This window comes from Sinocyclocheilus rhinocerous, unplaced genomic scaffold, assembly GCF_001515625.1.
Source record: "Sinocyclocheilus rhinocerous isolate Xijiao unplaced genomic scaffold, SAMN03320098_v1.1 scaffold127, whole genome shotgun sequence".
Taxonomy (NCBI): domain Eukaryota; kingdom Metazoa; phylum Chordata; class Actinopteri; order Cypriniformes; family Cyprinidae; genus Sinocyclocheilus; species Sinocyclocheilus rhinocerous.
The window spans coordinates 146,888-165,448 of record NW_015664685.1 but is presented as its reverse complement, the minus strand read 5'-3'; the positions used below and the strand labels follow the sequence as shown (position 1 = coordinate 165,448).

The 18,561-nt window shown below is 36.9% G+C and overlaps 3 protein-coding genes across 6 annotated transcripts in view; 2 read left to right on the top strand and 1 right to left on the bottom strand.

Annotated features, from left to right (window-relative positions):
- grk1b (G protein-coupled receptor kinase 1 b) overlaps positions 1 to 1,734 on the top strand; it is a 17,254-nt gene extending 15,520 nt beyond the window's left edge. The window contains exons 6-9 of the mRNA XM_016541172.1: positions 319 to 443; positions 620 to 821; positions 1,341 to 1,520; positions 1,621 to 1,734. Coding sequence (XP_016396658.1) covers positions 319 to 443; positions 620 to 821; positions 1,341 to 1,520; positions 1,621 to 1,628 — 515 coding nt within the window. The 3' untranslated portion in view covers positions 1,629 to 1,734. The remainder of the gene's footprint in view (positions 1 to 318; positions 444 to 619; positions 822 to 1,340; positions 1,521 to 1,620) is intronic.
- A 1,246-nt stretch (positions 1,735 to 2,980) lies between these two features.
- arhgef15a (Rho guanine nucleotide exchange factor (GEF) 15) lies at positions 2,981 to 13,663 on the top strand. The gene is made up of 15 exons (XM_016541158.1): positions 2,981 to 3,638; positions 4,360 to 5,091; positions 5,553 to 5,607; positions 6,916 to 6,980; positions 7,192 to 7,439; positions 7,542 to 7,702; positions 7,831 to 7,983; positions 8,108 to 8,237; positions 8,349 to 8,423; positions 9,449 to 9,541; positions 10,052 to 10,206; positions 10,773 to 10,940; positions 11,054 to 11,133; positions 12,999 to 13,103; positions 13,182 to 13,663. The coding sequence occupies exons 1-15, from the start codon at positions 3,245 to 3,247 to the stop codon at positions 13,331 to 13,333; spliced, it is 2,766 nt and encodes a 921-aa protein (XP_016396644.1). The 5' UTR covers positions 2,981 to 3,244; the 3' UTR covers positions 13,334 to 13,663.
- Positions 13,512 to 18,561, bottom strand: part of LOC107730346 (uncharacterized) — a 19,815-nt gene continuing 14,765 nt past the window's right edge. The window contains exons 13-19 of one of the 4 annotated variants that reach the window (XM_016541160.1): positions 18,061 to 18,269; positions 17,827 to 17,941; positions 16,922 to 17,091; positions 16,440 to 16,537; positions 14,449 to 14,630; positions 13,962 to 14,007; positions 13,512 to 13,635 (exon numbers count right to left, since the gene is read on the bottom strand). In XM_016541160.1, the coding sequence (XP_016396646.1) occupies positions 13,973 to 14,007; positions 14,449 to 14,630; positions 16,440 to 16,537; positions 16,922 to 17,091; positions 17,827 to 17,941; positions 18,061 to 18,269 (809 nt within the window). In that variant the 3' untranslated portion in view covers positions 13,512 to 13,635; positions 13,962 to 13,972. Of the gene's footprint in view, positions 13,636 to 13,693; positions 13,783 to 13,961; positions 14,008 to 14,448; positions 14,631 to 16,439; positions 16,538 to 16,921; positions 17,092 to 17,826; positions 17,942 to 18,060; positions 18,270 to 18,561 lie in introns of those variants that run through there. The other 3 variants (XM_016541163.1, XM_016541159.1, XM_016541161.1) reach the window with 3 other exon arrangements.

Below are 18,561 nucleotides of genomic sequence, written 5' to 3'. Positions count from 1 at the left end.
TATAAAATAGATATGATTAAATATATATATATATATATATATATATATATATGTGTGTGTGCGTGTGTGTGTGTGTTAAATTTATGAGAGCACAGGTCAGATGTATTACCCATGGTAGTCTGGATGTAACAATATATGCTAAAAATGGCTTTCAAAAATTGGTGGTGGACAGCATCAGAGGTTCAATTGGTGATGTCAAATTTACAAAATGGATCAAAAGTCTAGGAAAAGAAGACAAGGACACATCTAACATATTTTTAAGCCAGCATCGCAAAAGGCCCTGGTTAGATGTAAGTAACAGATATGTCTCCTCCACAGGTTTCATGGCTCCAGAACTGCTACAGAAGAAAGAGTATGACTACACTGTAGACTACTTCACTCTTGGGGTCACTCTATATGAGATGGTTGCCGCCAAGGGACCTTTCAGGTGTCGTGGAGAGCAGGTAGACATACTCCTGCGAACACTTTGGCTCTCTGTTAAGGGGCTTTCACACTGACAGTGATTTGCAGTGACAAATCAGAAGTTATTGATTGTCAATGAGAGAAATCAAATGACAGCAATTTGAGGCATCCTCACTCATCTTTGCTCAACTACATCTGCTCTTTTTCTGTATCACAGGTGGACAACAATGAAGTGACACGGCGCATCCTGAATGACCCAGTCTCATACCCACCAACCTTCAGCCAAGTGCTTAAAGACCTCTGTGAAGGACTGATGGAGAAAGATCCAGAGAAGAGACTTGGCTTCAAGAACAATGAGTGTGCTGAACTGAAGAACCAGTCCTTCTTTAAAGAGCTCAACTGGGGGAGATTAGAGGCTGGTATGGTCCATTAGAGTTATAGTTAGGGAAGGATATGCATCATAAACGACTTAAACTACTTAAAAAGTACCATGGTATTGAAAAGTTTTTTTTTTTTTTTTGCAAATAGTTTTCTTTGAAGTGCCATATATGTAAATATAATGGTATATGAATATGGGGTAACACTTAGTTTTACAGTGTCCCTGTTACATGTTACATGTACTTACTGGGGTAAAAACAGTAAATTATGCATAATTACATGGTACTAAACCTAAACCAAACCCTAAGTCTAACCCTAACCCTATAGCAAGTACATGTTGTTATTTGTTATTACACAGTACCTAAATATAAAATTACACTGTAATAAGGACATCTTAAAATAAAGTGTAACTGAATTTGGTACTCATAAAGAACAAAGATATGTATCAAAGTATCATCTGATACCATCAGTGCACAATGTTACTCCCCTTTTTTAGGTATTATAATTTAAAAAACATTTTTTACGTCTTTAAAAATCTTTTCTTTTCTTATTTTGCACAGGTATGCTTCCTCCTCCTTTTGTCCCAGATGCTAAGATGGTCTATGCCAAAGACATTGATGATGTGGGAGCATTCAGCACCATCAAAGGTGTTGTGATTGACAACAAAGACAATGAATTCTACAATGAGTTTGCAACTGGGAACGAACCAATTCCATGGCAGGAGGAGATGATTGAGACAGGTGTGTTTGGGGAGACTTCAAAGGCTCTCTGTTTTACTGTGTGATGTCTTTGTTGCATTCCAGGAGACATATATATAAAACATTAATTTTCCTACAACAGGAGCTTAACGTCTGGGGACAAAATGGAAAACTGCCGAATGATCTGGATCCCAACTATGTGGAAGCAAAAGGAGGGGGATGTGTTCTACTGTGAACTAGAAAAGAAAAAGAAAAAAGAAAAGAAAAGAAAATGGTGGGCGCACAGGAAATGATTCATGGTGAACAACAAAGGCATGAATTATGTGCTTAGTGTGAAGAAAGATTGTGTAACTCAGAACGTCTCCATATGTATGTACTGGAATACATTTTTTTCTTAAATCGATTAATACATAGTAAGCAAATCACCCCAAGTTCTGTCATTTTGTAAAAATGATGATTTTTATTTTTAGTTGTTCTGATGGCTGAATTAATGTAATATACATGAAGTAACATTACTCATAATGTTATCTGTGTTTGTCCATTTACGGTTTCATGAGGGAATTTTTGGTCATGGAGGATGTTAGCATAAAAAGAGGAATTAAACCTAGTAAATGGAAAATGAAGGAACTGAAAAAGTAACACAAATCAGCATACATGTCATAGAGGAAGTGAGATCCTTGTTTACTTTTATGGTTAAAATATATTTTCCAGATATTTTAAAATATATTCTGTTTACTGTTTGTCAACACATTGATTTTTTTGGATTTATAATACATTTGGTTGTGTAGCAGTCTCGTTAAGCTTGACTATAACAATAAAATATTTTTATGTAGGAAAGTAGAGTCTTGTGCTTTTATGGTCAGTCTGGAATCAGCTGCCTTGCTGAAATGTTGAACTGGGAGTTTTCAGTTGTTTAAAGCTAAAGCGAGACATGGAAATTCATGCTTTTTTTTTTGTGGTATTGAGTTCTTACAGCAATCTTTGTATAACTCAACAATACAATACAATACAATACAATGCAATACAATACAAATCAATATAATATAATATAATATAATGTAATGTAATATAATATACTATAATATAATACAATATAATATAATATAATATAACATATTATAATATAATATAATATAACATAACATAACATAACATAACATAACATAACATAACATAATATAATATAATGTATGAGTAACATCATCCAAAAACCTCTGCAGGTAACTTCATTATGTGTTACAATGCTTCTAGAAATTAGCCAAATTTATTTTGGATCAAACAGATAATCAAATAATCTTTAAAATCAAAGTAATACTGCATTATCTTATGTCCAGCATCTACAGAATGTCACTAAATATTCAACAGTTCATTTGGTGTGACGACCTACTTCCCTTTTAAGCCATGTGAAAGACCAGAGGACAAGATCCGAAAGGAGAAGTAACCATCATTAGTGACATTTATTAACATCACTCATAACAAATTTGTTCACAAGTATAACACACCGGAGGAGGTAAAATATTCCTTCACATATGGTGTGTGGCTGCTCTGAATGCTCAGTGAAAGGTAAATTAACTTCTTGTATTGTTTTTTAAAATATTGATATGACAACTGAACAGAGTGTGACAACACAGGCTTCACTGACAAAGACGACACTAAACTGTTGCACAATCAGGGATTTTGCTGCATCAGTTGATGCATTTGGCACTTTAATATCAGTGCATCCATGTGTCTCTGGATTTTGATCTGTAAATCTTGCTCACTTGGACATGAAAATTATTCTGGAGCATCAAATGATGAATAAGTCAATCTACAACACATCCAGTGGAAAACCTACCATTCCACCAAAACCAAACCTTAATGCTTCACACCAGTCAAGCCACTTTGGATCCTCTAGCAGAGTGGCTCATGCATTGCGTAACTTTGAACAAGGAACGGACAAGCAAACGGCAGTAAACTACAACAGCAATGAAAGAAGATACTCTGAAAATATGAGCCAAGATGAAAGGTCTGTGGTAGTCGGAGCTAGATTGTCATGTCCACCCAGTACAAAGGACAGGGTAGAGGATATATCTTCATTTTCCAGACTTACGAAAAGTGGACGGATGCTGGGGGAAAGAAATCTTCAACTGGCAATAGATGATGTGGATGTGGGTCGATCAGGTAGTGAACATTTTGAAATCTGTCTCTAATATGTGTGTGCTTTATACTGTATATGCCTAAATATGAAATGATGCTGAAAACAGTGGTTCTCAGTGATTGTTTTACTTTGTGTTTGCTATTATGTGATGTAGATATCACATGATGGAGGTTTAGAGTCGTTAAATTAAAACCATATAACACCAACATAAAAACAAGGGGTACAGGAGTTGTTTGTAAAACATTTTTAGATTTTTAAAATATTGTTATTTTCTTTATTTTGAAAACCTTGTATTTGTCAGTGACCCAAATGCAGGTTAACTTGCAAGCAGGATAAACATGTTATGTGCACTGAATTGGCTGCTGAGAGCATGAAACCATTGAAATTCAAGTGATATTTAAATTTTGTTTGCTCTTGTACAACATAAAATTTTTGTTGGGTTGCAACTTGATGTCCGGTGTTAAATGTGGGTCTTCAAGTGAAATCAATTAAGGACCACTGGCTTTGAGCATTGTACAGTAGAAGGCAACTGATCACAAACCCCTGCTCCTTTCCATGGCCAGTTATTAAATATTTTGGCTAATCTGATTATGTTCTCACCTACAAAAAAGGATGTAGAACTCTCAGCTCATTTTATACCATTTTACCAGCACAAAAAATGAAATGTGGGGAGAAAAAAAGTAGATTCTGTCTGGACCTGTTGATAAGCTTAATAAAGCACTTGACTACCCTTCTCTCCCTCAGCTCCTGATGGCAGTGAGGTGAATAATGTGAGTGGCACCACAGAGAATCATCAGGGCTCAACTGCTCCACCTACCCACTCAGAGGAGAAACACTGTCATTGCCTCTGCCATCTTCAAAGGCCTGGTATGAAACTAGTCTGGGTACCTCTATACGAGGAGAAAAATGACATGGATACTGTGATTGAAAAGAATCACAAACATCTAAACAGAGGAAGTCAGAGAAATAAGGATGTTTTACACCTAACCAGCAATAAAGTCAATTCGCTGCAGAACAGCCCATCTCCCAATTCAAAACCCCAAGCGTTGCCTCCATGTATAAATTGCCAAAGCTTTCTACTTCACCACAGCCCTCACAAATTAGCAGGGAATGGATTTGCATATGCAGATGAGTCAGTTCCAAACCACTCAAAACCCCCTTTACCACCAAGGATTTATCAGTCATCGGAGTATAAAAATACCCAACAGTATGCACAGCTAGAGCACACCGATGCTCAAATATATTTGGATGTTTTGCCATCAAATGACAATAAAGTGACCCCTCCAGCTGTCCCTCCTCGACCTCCCCCACGACTTCCTCTACATCCTCCGTCCCACCGAAAGATAAAGAAACGGTCTTCCCAGCCAGCGCTGCCATGTGTAGTCTCTCTTCGAGGCGGCGGTCCACTAATCAGAAACACCAGCAGCAGTGAGAATGGAAAATTGTCTCACCGCATATCTATGCCAAACCCATCAGGTGAGTGCAGAAAAATGTCCAAATATTGCTTTTTACTAAAGCACAGCACACAAAGCAGTTTCATTAGAGAAAAAAAAAATTGTGCATGACTGTATATTTTAACTATGCACTTTTTAAGATAGTGGCCAAGATTTTGCCAAGCATGACATCTTGTGTTGATCCTAACAACTTTCTTGTCAAATAAACATAGTCTCAAATGTCGAATAAACATAGCCCTAAACCCAAACATTAAGTATTGTAACATTGTCTAAGCCCCTAACCTCAGACCTAATCCTGACCCTACCCTAATGTTGATCCAGGAACATGTCCTACTTACCAAAATCATTTTGGGCATCAAGGAATTCTATCAGTTATGAGGTTTTTTTTTATTTTTTTTTATATCTGTTTTGAAATGCTTTATCAGAACTTAAAATGAAACACATATGTCTAGATTTCTGAAAAGCTTCATGATTGTTTTCTAGGCAAAAGCTATGAAAATGATGAATTTGAAGACTGGGAGTCTATTGACACGGAAGCGTAAGTTAACAGCATCAGTAAGTTGTTCTCAAAAAGTGTGCAAATTATGCAATGATTTTTAGAGGGGTCAAAGAATTTCTATCATTAATTTCAGGGAGTAGGTTTTGTGTTGCTCCTGGTTTCTTAAAGACATTGTAAGAAAGACACTAAAGGTTTTTGGGTAACACTTTACAGTAAGGTTCCATTAGTTAATGTTAGTTAATGTATTGACTAACATGAACGAACAATGATCAATATATTTATTACAGTATTTATCAATCTTTGTTAATGTTAGTTAATGAAAGTACAGTTGTTCATTGTTAGTTCATGTTAATTCACAATGCATTAACTAATGTTAACAAGCACAACTTTTGATTTTAATAATGTATTAGTAAATGTTGAAATTAACATTAACTACAATTAATAAATGCTGTAGAAGTATTGTTCATTCTTAGTTCATGTTAACTAAAGTAGTTAACTAATGTTAACTAATGAACCTTAGGTTACACTTTATTTTAAGGTGTCCTTGTTACAGTGTAATTATACACGTACGTACTGAGTAATATTAATTAACTACATTAACGTTAGGGTTAGGATTTGGGTTTGGTTTAGGGTTACTTGCATGTAATTATGCATAATTAATTGTTATTATAATAGTAAGTACATGTAAAGTGTAACAAGGACACCTTAAAATATAATGTTACCAATCCTTATTGTGAAGAGTTACCGGTTTTTGATTGTGTGCAAATCTGTAATTAAATGATTGCTTATCTTTAGTTGATGTAGTCAAATATAGCTTTCCTAATGGGAAGTGAGACAGCCTGTAGTTAGTTACCTCCTCACGTGATCGAGACTTTCATTTGTGACCATCGTTTTAGTGCACTTTACAAACTAACTTTTGTGGTTACTTAAATGTGTTAAAATGTACTTAAATGTAATGAATGCATACTTTTATGACCCCCCCCCCATTTATTCTTATTTACTTTATACTGTATCTTCGACATCTTTCAAGTAGTAGGCTAAGAGTTTAATTTGCACATCCTCTTTCCCTGAAATAAAAACCTGACATACCAACCTTTGAGGATTTGAAAAGGAGAGGTTTTATTTCTGACTCTCTGCTGGTCGGAAACAGTGGTCAAAATGAAAATATGAAGTGGTGGGAATTGCCCTTTTTTGTCTCCCAGGTTTGTTAACACATCCAGAGTGTTTTTTTTTAAAGTTGATGAATGACATTTAAAAAAATTTCATTAGACCTTTATTATTTGTGATAGATACTCATTTGAGCCCTGTAATGTGTGGCCAGGTTAAGCTGTTGTGGGTTTCTTACAGGCTGTGTGACAAAACAGGAAGCCCACGGAGAATCTCCAGTGACTGGGAGCCAAACAGCGACTATGGTGAGATAATTAAATTAATGTATAATACACACACAGAGGATAATTTTTCATCCATTTCAGATGTCTAAAAACAAGTTAATGATCATTTCTGGTTTCTGGTTTTATTATAGAATTTCACTGGTTAGATTAAATGAACATTAGGTGCAATAACATTTCTTTGAATCTTTTGCTGTTCAACCAAGCATTCTCAAAAACAATGTGTCATCCTCAGAACCTCTATATCAGATCTACCAGGCAAAGGTCTCGAAAGAAGCCGGTCAGATCCAGTCTGATAGTCCTGATTGCAACAGGAGGAGTGTTAGTGAAACCCTAGGCCTCGAGGGGCCCGGAGGTCTGAGGGTGGTTGGCACCCGATCCAAGAGAGGCCTTGAAGAGATTACACTCTGGCAGGATTTAACAGTGGTGAAGGAAAGTGGAGTGTTACATAAACTCACTCGCACTGAAAAACAGAGACAAGAGGTGAGAGTAATAGTTTACCACTGTTAGAAATAACTTTACATCTTTCTTTACCAAATTCAGCTTTGTTACATATTCTTATTTTAAATTTTACGTGTGTGTTAGAGCATGTTTGAGGTGCTCACCTCTGAGGCCTCCTACCTGCGCTCCCTTCGTGTTCTGAAGGATCATTTCCTGGGGTCACGGGAACTCAGTGAGACTCTGGTCATTCATGATAGGAAGGCCCTCTTCTCCAACCTTTTGCAGGTCTATGAAGTCAGCGAGAGGTGAGAAAGAGAGGCAAGTTCAAGAGGATGACAGATGAAAGAAATGACAATTCTGTCATCACTTATTTAGTCTCAGCCAAAAAAAAAACTACTACCCCATAGGTATGAATGCACATCTCTGTTCTCAGGTTTATAGGAGATCTGCTGAAGCGAGTAGACGAGAGTGTGGTGATAGCTGACGTGTGTGACATCATTTATGAGCACTCAGAGAACCATTTCTCAGTCTTTATTGATTATGTCCGAAATCAGCAGTACCAAGAGAAGACCTACAGCAGACTGATGTGAGACTTTTACCCATACCTACAAAAAAAGGATAATTTTAATGTAAAATATTTAGTTTAAGTTCAGTTTTAGTGATCATTAAACAGTGTTGTTGGGCATGTTGCTTATGTGTGGTCCTGGCAGGGAGAGTAACAGAGATTTTTCTCTTGTGATGAGGCGGCTAGAGTCATCTCCACTCTGTAAACGTCTGCCCTTCACATCCTTTATGCTTCTGCCCTTCCAGCGAATCACACGCATCAAAATCCTTCTACAGGTGAGATACACACTGCTAATGTTCTCAAAAAAATACTTGTTACTCTAATTTTTCCAGTAAATGTGAAATGATCAGACAATAGTTAATTGGATTAGATTCAACCTTTTGTAGAATATTCAAAAACGGACTGCAAAGGGCAGTAAACAAGAGGAAACAGCTTCCAAGGCCCTGGCTTCAGTGTCTAAGGTAAAATCAACCAAATCAGCATTGAGCCTTGAGTTTGATTGACTGAGTGCTGATGTTTAGTATAACAGCTGTAAAACATTTGAGTGTTTACAACATAGAATTTTAAATTCTTCTTTAGCTGCTTCTGTCTGAAATATCAGTATTAACTGTTTTAAAGCAATATCACACTCACAATTGTGCTGTTTTATTGAATATCAGCACAACTGTGAGCTCCTATGGGTAACGAGTACACAAGTGAAACAGTATACAAGTACTTTTGCTTGAGTGATATTGCTTAAATATAAAATATAATGTTCTGAATCCAAAATTTGATTGGGTGAGTCACATTCAAAACTGTTTTACAATGGGCCAGTGACATAAAAATAAAGAAAAATCTTTTAAAACCCTAGTTTAAAACACATACACCAAAGCTCTTTAAAATGTACTCTTTGAATTCATATTGGTTCCATCTGGTTTTGAAAAACATGCGGTGTAATGTCAAGTAAAACATAATCACATACAGTACACAATGAAAACATGGAAGTATGTACATCTTAATCAAATGTTTTATTATTATGAAATATTTTACAAATATGAATTCATACAGCCTATTACAAACTATCATCTTATCATAAAAGGTCAAGATATTTGATATTTTCTGCATGGATCTGTATGCGAGTTGCACCACACTATGTACTTAAATTTTTGCAGAAATAAGATTTTCAAATATTAATAAGCAGTTAAAGAATAAAGGAATAACAAAATATTTCCAAACTACTTAATAACCCCCTGGTAAACTTTTTCTCTTTTTTCCCCCCCACATTTTCTTTTTTATAGAACATTTATGTCATGTTGCTGATTTCATAACAGCTTTACAAAATGAGTGTTGATGTCCCTGAAGTAAAATAACTGTAAAATGGGCAACTAACAATAAATCTAACCCACCTTTTCAAATATGATTCAAAAATGTGAAATCTCTCCATATGCATTTGTTCTATCATTCCTATCCAGCTTTGATTTTCACTTGTCATCGTTCTTAATTGTAGCTAATCACGCAGGCAAACACACAGGTGGGGCAGATGAAACAGATGGAGGAGCTCATTCAAATCTCTTACAAGCTGGAGTTTGACAAACTCAAGGTCTGTAAATGCATTACTGCACTAGTCAAATGAAAAACTCCTAAATTTGAGTTTCCAACAAAGGTATAGCCTACTGCCACAGAAAGTTTTTTTTTATTTTTTTTAGAATGCATCCACGTTGCTTCACAGAACCCAAGAGGGCTTCAGTTGTCTTGTTTAAAGATAATGCTTAGAAGTAATAATCCCCTTATCTGAAAATGTTTAATGTGACATCAATATAAGATCCAAAGAGCAACTCAAGAGCCTTAGATAGCAGAAAATAAATTGATTAGTAAAAGGTTATTATTATAACTAGCCGCAAAGAACCATTAAAAAACATTCTATTTACATTAACACATATTTAGTTCTGTTGAAAATACTGGCAGAATGTTCACTTTTGGGTGAACGATTTAATCAAACGTCACCTGTCAGTGGTTTTAATATTGTGGCTGATCAGTGTATATTATTAATAGAAAATATTCTCTCTCTCTCTCTCTTTTTTGTGCTATTTGTGTTTCTTGATTTCTGCAGGTCATTCCAATTGTTTCTAAAACACGCTGTCTAGAAAAACAGGGAGAACTACAAGAGCTGTGTAAAAGAGGGTCTCTCTTCAACATCCGCAACAAATATACCCCAGTGTACATGTTCCTCTTCAATGACCTTCTCATTCTCACTACAAAGAAAAGGTTAGAAGCATATGGTTGAGATTAACCTTCAAAAACAAAGAAAAAATAAATTTAAAAAACTTTGTAGGGATGACGTATTTTTGTAGGCCAATATCACCCTGGGTCCCTCAACAAAATCCCAATAGGATTTTCCCATCGACTTTTTAAAAGCTCTGTGACCAGTGAAAGTTTCTCATTCTTACACCTTTTGTTCATCATGATAATCTTCACAAACTTTATGGATTTTAAAGCCTACATGTCATCACCAGACATAAAAAGCTAACGTTAGGCTATAAAGAACTACCCCATGGTCACGTGACTTCAACGTATTTATTTACAGTTGAAAAGTTTGAGTTAACAATCTGCAAGAGCACAGATAACTTCCATATTACATAAATAATAAGTGGGGTATTACTGATGTATTTTATGCTCTAGAATAAAATGTGGAAATATTTTGAGCTCGTGTTAAACACAAACCTTATTTCAGGCATTTAAAAATTTTTTTGCTGTGGCACGCAATGTAATGAACGAGTTGAGCGAATCTTCGGCCTCATGTGGTGCCCTTTTTTGCCTCCCTCTCCTCTCAGTGGTTGTCCAGACCGCTTTGTGGTGATCGATCATGCTCATCGGTCTCTGGTTCAGGTACAGGCCACAGAAAACAATCTTGGGCCACACTTGGATCACTGTTTCTGTCTGACCTTCCTGGAAAACTATCGGGGGAGCACCTGTGAACACTTGCTCAAGGCTAATACAGAGTAAGATGCATGTAGCTCAGCGGTTTTATTCATACCAGCCACAGACAGAAATCACTGTCATTTTAGATTTTTAGCATTCTGACCTCTCATTCTTTATAACACCTTCTCCCCAGGTCAGACATGCATAGGTGGATGGCTGCTTTCCCACTGATTAAAGCAGCACTCGGGGAGGAGAAGATTTATGAGGACTGGGGTGAGCTTTTAATTCATTACCTCACAGATACCGTGGGAAACATCACACAATGCAGTAGCATTGTCTTTTAATGGAATGCTCTCCCAAAAATTAAATCATTGGTCATTTACTCCCCTTCATGTTACTGCCAAATGTTTCAAATTTTTCCATGGAACACTAAAGGACTTCTAAAGAAGAACTGTTGATTTCCATACAGTAAAAGTGAATGGTGACCAGTGGCTGTTAAAACTCTGAAAAATGGGACTGTAAACCCTAGTAAAAAAATACATTAATTTCATGCTAAATATAGGTCAAATCCATTAACATATTTACTGACATATCACTCGAGACTCAATTTTTATATCAGTATGGTAACACTTTTTTCACTATTAACTACGACTTTTCCCTCAAAAAATCCTAATTCACCCAAAAATGAAAATTCTGTCATTAAGTACTCACCCTCAACAGCAATGTAATTACCACGATCAAGGTCCAAAAAACATAGCAAGGAGATCAGTAAAATAATCCATGTGAATTGTGTATGTAAAATGTAAAATTACGGTTGAACCCCTGATGTCACATGGATTATTTTACCGATCTCCTCATTACGTTTCTGGACCTTGATCGTGGTAATTACATTGCCGTCTATGGGAGGGTCAGAGAGCTGTCAGAATTCATCAAAAATATCTTCAGTTGTGTTCCGAAGATGAATGGATGTCTTACGGGTTTAGAACGACATGAGGGTGAGTAATTAATGACAGAATTTTCATTTTTGGGTGAACTAACCCTTTAATAGTTAGTAAGGTAGTTAAGTCTAGGTATTGGGTAGGATTAGAGATGTAGAATAAGGTCATGTAGAATAAGTCATTAATATGTGCTTAATTAGTACTAATAAATGGCTAATATTTTAGTAATATGCAAGCTAATAAGCAACTAGATAAGAGACCCTAAAATAAAGTGTTACCAAAATTATAATTAAACTTTATTTGGAGTACTACTTGTACACAATGCATATTTCTTAATATTAATCCTAAAATGTGTTATGTCACTATCGATGAGGATTGTATGATCTTTAAAGATCTTGCATTTAAAGGCCGATATTATTCAAAGTATACCTAAAGTAAACTTGCAATAGTTCTACTTTTTGCAATCGTTCTACTAACAATCAACACAATACTTCAGTACTACAAATAAATTGCAAAAAGTTGTTCCAGTTTAGCATACTAAAAGTACAATTGCAGGACATAAATGTATAAAGTATATAAATGTGTAAATGTACTTGTAGCCAACATAGCATGAAATAAATGCATTTCAAATACAGTACATTTGAGTATATTTATTTTTCACTAGGAAAGCTGCTTCCGTTCATTCCACTTAAAAAAAAAAAGGGCAGACTTTATATTAAGTGGAATGAACTGCTATGTACTTACATCAAAAAATAAGTACAATGCACTTATTGTGTTCATATTGTATTGCAAAACACCTTTGTTGCTATTGAGGTGGGATACGGGTAAGGTTAGGGACAGGTTTGGTGGTATGGGTAGGATTAAGGTCGGGTTAAGGGGTAAGGGATGGGTCAACAGTGTAATTATACATGTAATTACAGAAATTACAGATGTAATTACATGCAGGTATTTTTAAAATATAAGTACAATGTAAAAGCATGTACACAATAAGTGCATTGTACCAAATTATTAATTTAAAATGTAAGTACATAGTAGTTAAGCCCACTTATTAAAAAAATAAATAAATAAAAAATAAATAAAAAAATACACTTAGAGGACGCTTCCGCAATTATATTCTGGATAAGGTCTCTATGATACACAGTTTATCCTGCTATACAATGAGTTTCATTTTGTGTGTGTGTGTGTCTGTTTGTCAATCAGACTGTCCTCAAGTGCAGTGTGTCAGTCAGTATGTGGCAAAACAGGCAGATGAGCTTAGCTTGGAGCCATCTGATGTCATCAATGTGCTGCGCAAAACCAGTGAAGGTACAGTTAAAATAAAATGACTTAAATTTTTTTTTGTAATTCTCAAAACTAAAATTGATTTCCATTTTGCTCGTCAAGGTTGGTATGAAGGCATGCGTCTCTCTGATGGAGAGAAGGGATGGTTTCCAGCAGAGAATACATTAGAAGTAACTACTGATCACCAGAGACGGCGGAACGTGAGGGAGAAGTACCAAATCACACAAGCAACCAGTCAAAACACTCCAAGTTGACTCCTATATACTCACTGCCCATCTCATTTGCCCTCACTCCCCAATAGCTTCCACTTCCACACACACACACACACACGAAGCAGGGGCTAATTAGTAACCCCCTTGCTATCATTATCTTTAGAATATGAAGAACATCAAGAAGTTTTTAAAAATGTTCAAAAGGAAGCCTGGATTGTGAAAAAAAGACATTTTATTGGACAGATCTGCTGTTGTCATGAGGTGACTAACAGGACGAGCCCCTTCCATTGTGCTGTCAGGCTCCACCTTCAGCTCCATAGAAACAGTGCAAGCAGGTTTTATTGCTACATTTATAATAAACCAAAAAAAAAATAAATTAGTTTTTATTTTTACATTTTTTCATGTTTATCCCAATGATAATGTCCGTGTTGGTGAAAATGCCCATGTTGGCTGATAAAACAGTCTTCTTTGACTTTGCTGTGACCTATCGCCTTGGATAAAGCACACCACAAAGGTTTTTGATTCAATTCCTATGTAGAACACCCTATTCACAAGTCACCCAATACAATATTTATTAATATGCGTGTAAAATCCGTTAAAATGGGGCAGATTTACCCTAGTAAATACTGATTGCACATTTAATTTCTTTCTCAAAAGTATAAACAATTACCTTTAGGGGTGTCATCCTCCAGCTGGCAGTGAGTGGATTTTTTGATCTGTAAGAGTATAGTGAATAAAGAAATTAGTGCTTTTTTTTCACGTAAAGTTATATTAATCTTAACAGCCTGTTAGCCTTTTGGATAACAGTACAGCAATTAAGGAATATGCATTGTTATATTCAGGACCAGGATTGTGAAACTTTGTTAGCTAAACCTCTACAAATGTAAATATTTTTAAGTACCACTTGAATTGACTAATCAGCTTTCAAACAGGAGAGGAAAAACTTCCCATATCTTTTGTTACTGACAGCAAAGGCTGTGCGTCCAATTACACACAACAGTATTTTGGTGTTGGTTCATCCATCACTTGGTAGTAGCCAAAGGAGGCTGATGCCAAAATGTGACATGCCCGGTGACATCTGTGTTTCACAAGTAATTATTGCCTGACAAGAGCATGACATCCTCAGACCCAAGTATCAATCTCAGTAGGTTGTTTACCTGTTAAGATATCTTGTGAATGTCTGATCTGTTCCTCACCTCTGCCCTCAGGATGCCTTGTGTGTGAGTGCAAGGCTGTTTTATGTGTGTGTTCCATAGGTAGAAATGTGGGAGAATGGGATGGCAGGTAGATGGCAAGAGTGCGACTTCCATTTTCTGGATGGACACAGCCAAGTGGAACCCTGAACCCAAGAGAAATACAGAAAACTAACTAATGGTAAATAGTGGGATATACAGATAAATATACTTCATCAGAGCCACACATTTACACACTTAAACTGCATTTTTCTCTGATGCCTAAATTTCAAACTTCAATAAAGTTCTTGTCTGAAGTTTTTTTTTTTTAGCCTAATTAGTAGGGGCTACAGAGTCAATGCATATAATAGTTTAGTAAATACACTTTCTCATAAGCCCAGTGCTTGAAGTGGGCCGGTACGCAGTACCGGTGTTGTGCCCAATTCTGACCCCTGCCAGATTATTACCCCCCTAGTATTGGTAGGTTTAGGGTTAGGTGTGGGGGAGGGGTTAGGATTAGGCAATCAGATAGCGATTTCAACGAGAGGGGTAATAATTTGGCAGGGGGTCGAAAATGGGCACAACACCGGCACGTCTATTTTTTCTCTTTAGCTTACCGGCACTTTTTTTGTGCATACTGGCACTTCTGACATGCTGTTGGTACTCAGAGTCAAAGCGTCAGTGTCTGGGTGATTAGAAATGACACTATATAAATAGGGGTGCTCCGATTGATCTGCAACTGATCACTATCGTCCGATAATGGCTTGGGGAAGTTTGATCGGCGGTCTCTATAAAGGCCGATAAAACCGATCTCAAGCTGACGCGCCTGATGTGAGAGGTTCAGCATGATATGCAGCGGCACCGTCTCAATCTCTGTCCGGCACGGGTAAAATAATTTATTGGGTTTAAACACGTCTATGAAAGATTGTACTACTGTAAAAAGCATTTTCAGTAACAACGTTTGGATTTGAAATCAAAATGGATAAATGTTGTGTTTGTGGCAAACATCCGCGGATCAGTAGCGGACTCCTGTGTGAAAGCACAATGTGAGTCCGTGCTGCTTCTGTACGCACATGGACTGCATACGCACTGCAAATGGAGTATGTGTAAACCTGGCATGAGGCCGCCTCACATACAGTACAGCTCACGAAATCAGGCTTGTGCTGTGTGTAAGCTATTGTGCAAAAACTGCCCCAGTGTAAAAACAAAAATGCACTGAATGATCAAACATTTAGGTGAGATATCATTTTTGAAAAATGTTTAAAAAAAAATTTAATAAATAAATGCCCCCCTCCACCCCTCAAATAAAAAAAAAATCCCCCCTTAATGAATGTCTGTAAAAATCCTGATTGGAGCATCACTATAAATAATTCTACATGGTAAAAAGGAAGGCTTCAAAAAGATCGGTATCGGCAGACACTGCCTCCTGTGATCGACAATCGGTGATGGGCACAAAAAAATCCTGATCGGAGCACCCAGAAGGGGGCACCGTGAATTACCTCTCATCATGACAAATCACGTGAATGAATGCAAGCGGAGTTGGTCTACCTCAGGGGGTTTCACTGTGTGGGGTGTGAGAGCAGGTCAGGGGAGGCGCGCAGAGTAGTGGAATAATAATTAATGATTTGAATCAGTACATTTTAACGAAAACAACTCTTAAAAAATGAAAAGCAGCAGGTATTTTCGATCAGATCATATTAAATCAGTAAGCTCCTGGAAAGTTCAAGGATCCAGTAAGCGAATGCATTAGTAAGTAATAAGTTTAAAACAGCGCTAATGCAGAGAGAATAGTGACTCACGTCCAGTACAAGCACTGCATAAGCCACATCTAGTTGTTCAACATGAATTTAACATTCTCTACAATGCATTTCTGGTCTTTTCTGTGACTTCTCCCTAACATTAGGCAGAAATCAGTATTCGTCTTGCAAATTGTGTACTACAAGTTAATGATTAATTTATTATAAAGGGGTTTTTACCTATAATGTGGCTGAGGTTGGCTGAGGGGTCTCAGGTGTGGAGGAAAAGGGGGCATGTTTCTCACCTCATTCCTGTAAATCACCTGATCACCATCATGCTGCAGGTAAAACAGATTTATTGATAAAGTTTATAAATGATAGAGGAAGACTTCTGTAAATAGGTGGTATATCTATTAATAATAATAATAAAAATAAAGTTTTGAAATACTGATAACTGTCAAAAAGCTGAATATTTATCTTGATATTATACATAACTGCTGAAACTGCTTAAAATCGATAAATAGAGTAACCAGAGTAACCTACTACAACCCAAGTATATTCACAATGACAAGTAAAAAGTTTTTCCATGGAGAAGAAAAAAAAAGAAATAAAAAAATATATAAAGACTTAAATACAAAGCGCTCCATTAGCCCTTGCTTAAACTAGAAACTACTCGATTTCTCTGTACACTGAGGATGATATTCAAAATATTCAAATCCTACTGTTGTGACAGTGCCACAGGAGTCTATGAAGAAACTGAATATGGCTCTGGAATTGTCAGTCTCCAGTGGTCTACAGGCAGGATCCAGCAGGGCTGTGTGATTGGGGTTTACTGGGGGAGAAACACCAGCTGTGTCGACCATCACCACCATTCTTCCATCAGGCAGACACACTGTACAGAGAAGAAACAAAGCAAAAGGAAGAAACCAGCTCCTTCAAGATATGTTTCCAATGTTTACTGCACTATAAACAGTCATAATTGTGTTTAATGACCTCACAATTAACTTAGCTTTTATGCATTTTTGTACCTTTATAGGGGTCATATTACGTTGCAAAAAAAAGAACATTATTTTGTATATTTGGTGTAATGAAATGTGTTTATGCGGTTTAAGGTTCAAAAAACACATTATTTTCCACATATTGTACATCGTTTCTCCTCTATGCCCCGCCTTTCTGAAACGGGTCGATTTTTACGAAGCTCACCGTTCTGAAAAGCGAGGTGTGCTCTGATTGGCTAGCTATCTAGTGCATTGTGATTGGCCAAATACCTCAAGCGTGTGACGGAAATGTTACGCCATTTACCATACTGTGATGCCGTGTCCAGGCACGACGAGACAAAAACAATAAAACCCATTATAAACGAGGCATGTGTTGCATCCAGTGGGGATATAATTACAGATTATAATTACTTATACGGTCTTTTTACACGTTGCGTTGCATCGTGCCACGTAAACATAAAACCATGTCTGTATTTGTGATCAGAGAAATGACAAACAACAAGCGCTACTCTACACTGCTCAAAACTCGCGTTTGAATCGTCAGTGGCAAATTCTTTATATGAACTGTAGAGTTACAGTATGTATGGATAAAGTGTCCATTAAGAGTACAGTGGTTTGTAAAAAATTACCCAATAACTCTCTCACAGGGAACACACAGCGCTGCACATGAGTCTGTTCTTCTGCTGTTTCCAGATGAACTAAACTCACCAGCACACTCACTAATAGACCTTGCAGTCCCAAGCCCTAAGAGACAGAGGAAAGCATTACATTGGTATGAACTGTAATAATTTTACACCGAAAGATCAATCATCTTGTTACATGATTTCAAATGAAAAATGGCTGGTGTCAGGCCTTTCCTGTACCTCGTAGGCCATGCCAGTGGCATAGAGTGGAACCTCCAGGCTAAGGTAGAGTTCGTGGGGATCCAGAGAGAATCCCCCAAGCTCCACCAGCTCCCAGTCAACCCTCATCCCTCCTACATACAAACTCCACTCAGAGGAGTCTATATTACCGTAGTAAGCCAAGGTACGCACACCTCGTGCTGTACACTCCCCTTCAAGCTTTGGCAAGACTGAGAGACATAAAAGACACGGATAAAACAAATGCATTCTGGAATGGCTCTTTTCAAGAATGGCAAATTCAATACTGCTTAGCAGCTCACTTATGACTTGTGTTTTGTATGCACCATTTTTAAGAGACTTTCACACTGGCAAATGAGTTCAAGATGGAGCATGGTTCCCATGAATAACTGGTAAGGCAGTTTTAGTTTGGTTGCACTGGTACTCAGTTGTGCACCTCAGTGTACTTTTGCATTACATAGTAAAATAGTATGCAATAACATTCAGTGTATGAGAATATATATA

Excerpts from the sequence above, each read along its gene's own strand:
- arhgef15a (XM_016541158.1), top strand. The coding sequence starts at position 3,245 with ATGAAAATTATTCTGGAGCATCAAATGATGAATAAGTCAATCTACAAC. Across the intron at positions 3,639-4,359 it reads TGTGGATGTGGGTCGATCAG|CTCCTGATGGCAGTGAGGTG; the intron begins GTAGTGAACATT and ends TCTCTCCCTCAG. Across the intron at positions 7,440-7,541 it reads CTGAAAAACAGAGACAAGAG|AGCATGTTTGAGGTGCTCAC; the intron begins GTGAGAGTAATA and ends CGTGTGTGTTAG.